This window comes from Bufo bufo, chromosome 6, assembly GCF_905171765.1.
Source record: "Bufo bufo chromosome 6, aBufBuf1.1, whole genome shotgun sequence".
NCBI classification, from domain to species: domain Eukaryota; kingdom Metazoa; phylum Chordata; class Amphibia; order Anura; family Bufonidae; genus Bufo; species Bufo bufo.
In genome coordinates this window covers 428,945,158-428,951,640 of record NC_053394.1, presented here as the reverse complement: position 1 = coordinate 428,951,640, position 6,483 = coordinate 428,945,158, and the positions used below count along the sequence as shown (strand labels likewise).

Here is a 6,483-nt window from a genome sequence, read left to right as displayed (position 1 = left end):
CAAGCAGTTTGCTAACTGTAGCATGGGAGATGGGTGGTCTCGTAGGGTGTCTTGCATTGAAATCTGCTGCAATGACCCGGTTACTGCGTTCACCAGACATCAACACAATTTCTATCCGCTCCTCACGTGTTAACCTCGGCGACATGTCAATGGCTGTAAACAAAGAGAAACTTGTAAATAACTCATAAAAGAATAAAGTTACGTTAAAACCAAGCACACCATTGTTTTTCGTGTGAAATTCCCAATAAGTTTGATGTGTCACATGACCCTCTTCCTATTGAAAAAACAAAAGTTGGATTCAAAATGGCCGACTTCAAAATGGCCACCATGGTCACCACCCATCTTGAAAAGTTTCCCCCCTCACATATACTAATGTGCCACAAACAGGAAGTTAATATCACCAACCATTCCCATTTTATTAAGGTGTATCCATATAAATGGCCCACCCTGTATATTAATTTTAGGGTCTGTCAGGAGGTCTGTATAACTTTTAGGAATGGTTCTATAACCAGGACGCGTTTTGGCAATGTGCCTTTATCAACACCTGGTTTCTTTATACCTACTGTATCTCTGCATACATTTTAGGGTCTGTCAGGGGGTCTGTAATAACTATAGGGTCTTTCAGGAGGTCTGTATTAATTTTGGGGTCTGGTCTGGGGTTTGATGCCTAAATTCTTCTTTGGGCTCCATCATTTTCTAGTTCTGTAGCCGTGTCCTTTGGCTCTTATTTTGGCAGTACAGTAATTGGAGGACATTGGGCAGCACTGTTGGTACAGTAATATGGGCACAAGGGGCAGAGTATTGATGGAAGCTACGGGATGGCGATGTTAAAGGGGCAGCTGTATAGTTATATACCGTATATAGAGGGTAGGGATGGAGTGCAGAAGCAATGAGTCGGAGGTGTAACCTAATCTCCTGGACCCCAATGTGAGCTCTGGACCAGGTCCATCTTCCATGTGCCGATTATTAATCCTGGTGTCTTCTTACATAGCAGAGGGGCGACACACCCCTGAATAAAGATGTCTGCACATTGTGGTCTGGGCCAGATGGAGAAGACAAGGAAAGTGAACAACTGAAATCGGTGGAGACGGTATGTGTTCACCCTACGTATCCCTATACAGGGGGGTATGAAGCAAATATAAGCCCTGTTCCTCTGCGCCCCTCCACTGTCCTACTAACCCTGACCCTGAGACACAGCCCTACCCCCTCCCAGCTACACCCCTGGTCTTGCCTCAGTTAATACAGACCCCTAGACCAGACGCCAGAACCAAAGACCCCCTATCAGTCCCCAAATTTATACAGACCCAGATCAGCCTCCAAATTCATATATATCCCCTGGTCAACCCCACGTTCCCAAATTTATACAGAGACCCTAAAATCCTCCTTCTAATGAATACAATCCCCAGATCGGTAGCGAGGAGGCCGCCGGTACTCACCCACCCCTGGTCTCGGCCCCCTTTAAAACGTTGTGGAAGGTTTTCTGTCCTGCATTAACACTTCCTAACACTAGAGTGCGCTACTAGGTTACGAAATGGATTGAACAGAGGTCCTGCTTTACCGTTTCTGCGGCCTGCGTCTGTCTAACACTACTGTCACACTAGTGTTTCTCTTTTCCGGTATTGAGATCCGTCATAGGATCTCAATACCGGAGAAAAACGCTTCCGTTTTGTCCCCATTCATTGTCAATGGGGACAAAACGTAACTGAAAGGAACGCTTCACAATGCATTCCGTTCCGTTTGGTTGCGTTCTCATACCGGAGAGCAAACCGCAGCTTTCCATCAATGGATGCGGAGCAAGACGGATCCATCATGACCCACAATGTAAGTCAATGGGGACGGATCCGTTTTCTCAGACACAATGGGTCTGTACGAATCCTGGAGCGTCCGCTTGCTTCAAAGCCTTTTTTAAATTAATTTACGAAATGCCGCACACCGTTAGGCGCATGAAATACGGATGGATATTTCAGTCTAATCATATTTATTACCTATTCCTTCACTGGGGAATGCAGGACTCTTTTTTTTTTTCTTTTTTTGAAATATCCCAGGCGACCTTTGACCCAATGGGCAATAAATTCTCTAAAATTAGATTCCTAAAGCCAGTAAATCCTTGTAAATGACTTCTCACCCCGCACCTGTCACCCCCCTGTGCAGGCGGCGTCCATGTCTGCATTGTGATGGCGGATCACCATCTCTGTCCATATGGACCCCTGCGAGATAAGCGGCGCCAGAAATGCCTGGCAGCCACTTATCCAACCATTTAATTTCTCGGAAGGAGTGAGAGGCATATGGTCTTAAGGTCACCTCCCTATACAGCAACATGGGGCGAGAGTCACGTGCCCTATGGAGGCATTTGATGTATACACCAGAACATGTGCGCAAAAGCGGAAGGCTCAAATGTAGTCATCACCGCCAGACCTGCACCGTGAATAAGGTTATACTACATACGCATTAAAATTCATGTGTTTTATTTCTCATTTTATGGTTTTATCCATTATTATTAAAAAAAAAATTATTATTAGTTTTTACTATTTATTAATTTAGTTTTTACTATATATTAATTTATTATTATTAGTCGTAGTATTATTATCCTTTTATTTTTATTATTTATTAATTTATTATTTGTATTATTTTTCCTTACACTTCTATTATTTTCATCTACTATATCTATTTATAAATATAATATTTATCTATTATTTGTATTATTGTTTTTATTAATCTAGCTATTATTTTATTATTAGTTTTTATTGTTATTATTTTATCTATTCATTTATTATCATTTTATTATATATAAATTTATTATTTGTATTGTTTTTCTTTATATTTTTTATAATTTTTTATCTTCTATATCTATTTATAAATATAATATTTATCTATTATTTGTCTTTTTTATTATTTTACCTGTTATTTTATTATTAGCATTATTTTAGTATTTTTTTTATTACAGTATTCTATTATTTTATCATTTACATTTTATTTCCGAAAATAGTTTGATTTTTATAAATATCTTTGTACTTCATTTCCTTTATAATTTTTTGTTTTTATTTTATTATTTAAATTTTATTTTTCAGTATTTCTCATTTTACATTCCCTCAGAGCTCTGTGTTGTGTCCTATTATTCCTCCTAGAAATTGATGATATTATAAACAGTCTAGTGGCTGAGCTTGTTCACGTTTGCGTCAGAGGCCCTGTTGCAGCATATTTCAAAAAGAGTGGCCCAAAAAAGTCCAGTAAAAAAAGTGGCGTCCCGAAAGTTGCGTTTTGTTGTTCTGCGCCTGTAACGGTGCAGAAATCGCTAACACCAATGTGAACCGGACGTTACCTTACCGGTCTGATGCTGTCTAATCAAAGGCAACAGTGCAGGGACACACCTCTTGGAATAATAGGGGCAGCTAAAAAAAGAAATAAAAAAATTTGGTGCCCAGAATTATTACAAAAAAAAGAATATATAAAAAACGGGAGAGGTGAAGAAAATGTTGGACCCTGTAGTTCCATCGATGGCAGATGGTTTCCTTCCCGGCAGCTACATAGGTGAATCCAGGCATCACTTATGGCGGCAGGTGAGCAAATAATATCTTGGAAAGCAATAAACAGGGAGATGCAATGTCCTCGCCACCCCCACCCATATTTGTCCACCTGGTGCCAAAAAACAAATCTACCCATCTTCCCCGAGGGACTATGAGGATCTCCTCCCTCTGCAGTGTAGTCCAGACGTCCCCTCGTTCTGATGAGTTCTGGAGACAACCCCGAACTTGGTGATTCGACCCACCCAGCAGTCCGCGCCCTGCCTAGTGACTGCAGCCATCAGGGATGCTATCCCCTGCTGGGACAGCTTGGAAGTTAAGATGTCAATGTCGTAAACTTTTTTCTTTTCTTTTTTTTTTTTTTTTCTTTTCCTAAACCCTAGCCAAGCTGGGAGCGAGGCCAGGAACGGGTTAACCCATTAGCAAAAAAACACTATGCTGGGAATATCCGCAGCAGAAGAGGACGGAGGGAGCAGCTGCGATCATGTCAGTGGGCTGTACGCCGGGGACTCGGCACGATGCGGACTCCACTGGTCAAAGCTTGGTAAACTACTGCTCTTCACCTACGACAGAAGCTGCCCCATAGACGATGTGAGTACCGCTCTCCAGACAGCCAGGGTCTAGGGACAGCTCAGAAATGGTTAAATGGAGGGACTCCGAGTGCAGCTCTGCAGATAGTAAAACCGATTGATTTTTTTATTTAGATTTTTTCATTTTTGGCTTCATTTTTTTGTTTTAGTTATTGGAGGTTTTCTTCTACATTGGGAGCAATCAGAAGCAGGGTTGTCCCATGTGCCATCTATGGCTTTGGGGATACCCTGTTCTTGGGGTTCCAGGTAATACTCTTTTTTTTAAGTTAGTTAATAGTGGTTTTGGTGACTTTCGATGTTTTATAACGACTTCCCCGCGAGAAGTGACAATCACGAGAATCCCGACATGCTTGGGATTATTACTGCAGTTTAGGGCGCTGCGGTGGCGATCCAGGGTAAAGCCTCAGGGGCGACGTCAGGATCTCGGAATTACTGGACCTTGCAAAAAATTTGACAATTTTGTTTGATGCTGCATGATAGTCAATTGTGAAGATGATGATGGTTAATGCTTTACGTACAGGGCGGGGAGGATGGGGTGACACAGGGGAATCTCCTTCGAGCACCCAGCAGACCAAATCAGTGGTTACAGGATGTGAATATTATCATGCATGGTAGTAACTGATCCTGAGGCAAAAACTGAAACGGCGCCCCCCTCCCAATGCCAGTCTCTTAACCTAACCCCTTTGCCACAATGAAAGCCCTTCCGCTGCCCCCCTCTTGCCCCTTCCTAGTGCTGCCTTAAGCGATCGCCTCACCTGGCCTCGTTGGTGATGCACCCCTGCTACAGCATAGGCTAATGCTTACTTCAGGGGGGGGGTCTGCCTTTGGATACGACGTAGACGATCCCTGTGCCATAGTGTACGCTGTGTAGGGATTATTGATGAGATGATATCACACATGGTGCTGTTATTGGCCGGGTTAAAAATGGGGATTAGATTGATGGGAGTCTGACTGGTGGAACCCCATATCGATCTCGAGAACGGGGGTCCCGTGCCCCAGATCTGAATGGAGCAATGTTCGAGCATGTGCCGCTCCATTCAATGTCTATGGAATGCATATTCGATCTGCCACTCCGTACACAGGACCCCCATTCTCATGATCAGTGGTGGTCCCCGCAGTTCCACCCCACATTTCTGCAGGACAACATCACTTCCTCTAGTTAGTATTCTCCATGATGAATTGATGCTTTAGCTGTAGTACTTTTCCCACGTTACATTGTGGAACAGACCCCTGTATAAGGCGGGGTGACCCCACTACAGCTCCCACAGTGCACCACAACAAACCATATGCTGTGCATGCGCTGAGCAGGGAGGTGTGAGTTCCCGAGGCCTGAGAGGTAATATAAATGACAGTGTGAATGCAGCTCGCGTTGTGACTAGAGTAGACACCAGGACTACAATAAATGCAGCATTCAGCCCTCACTTTCACAGAATGACCTCGGATAAAGAGATGGCACATGGCAGGGCAATGGGCAATTAGCTTGTTGTGATGGAGCTGGTATCATTGGAGGTTGCCCTGTGCTGGTCTCAGACCGCACAGCCTCCACCTCAGATCACTGTCTCTTGGAATACATCATCCGCAATTCTCGCATCCGCTAATTGGATTCTTTTATATGAGGAAATGAGCCTGATAAGCTTAAAAGCCATCGACACAGCCTCAAGTTCTCTGTCCGTGCCAGCTGGGCAACTCCCAAAACAGTTCGCGCCAGCATTAAGACGGCAGAGGCGGCTACAGAGATATGAAGTCTCTGAATAACCCAAAGGAGGCAACAAAGAAATGCATTTATCCAACATTAATTACCCTAATGGAGGAAGGGCCCGCAGAAAATATCAAAATCTAATCAAATTATAGCAGCCGATTCCAGGGAGAAAGGTTCTCATATTCAGTATGCAAGCTACCAAATCTCCAGGCACCAGTAACATCTCCAAGACACTCCAGATAGATGAAAATACAGCCTATAAATACACCAGGAACCAGTGACATCATGAGACACTTCAGATAGATGAGAATACAGCCTGTAAATACACCAGGAATCAGTGACATCACCCAAGTACCTCATATTCATAAAAACACAGTCTATCACTACCCCAGGAACCAGTGACATCACTAGACACTTCATATATATGAGAATACAGCCTATTAACACACCAGGAACCAGTGACATCACTAGACACTTCATATATATGAGAATACAGCCTATTAATACACCAGGAACCAGTGACATCACTAGACACTTCATATATATGAGAATACAGCCTATTAATACACCAGGAACCAGTGACATCTCTAGACACTTCATATAGACTGGCAATACACTAGAAACCAGTGATATGTCATATTCATAAAACCGCTGCCTAATAATTCATTAGAAA

General features: G+C 43.0%; 1 protein-coding gene across 1 annotated transcript in view; it reads left to right on the top strand.

The window, feature by feature from the left end:
* The first annotated feature begins 3,832 nt into the window (after positions 1 to 3,832).
* Positions 3,833 to 6,483, top strand: part of PIRT (phosphoinositide interacting regulator of transient receptor potential channels) — a 42,372-nt gene continuing 39,721 nt past the window's right edge. Inside the window, exon 1 of the mRNA XM_040435877.1 lies at positions 3,833 to 4,112. Within this exon, the coding sequence (XP_040291811.1) occupies positions 3,957 to 4,112 (156 nt within the window). The 5' untranslated portion in view covers positions 3,833 to 3,956. The remainder of the gene's footprint in view (positions 4,113 to 6,483) is intronic.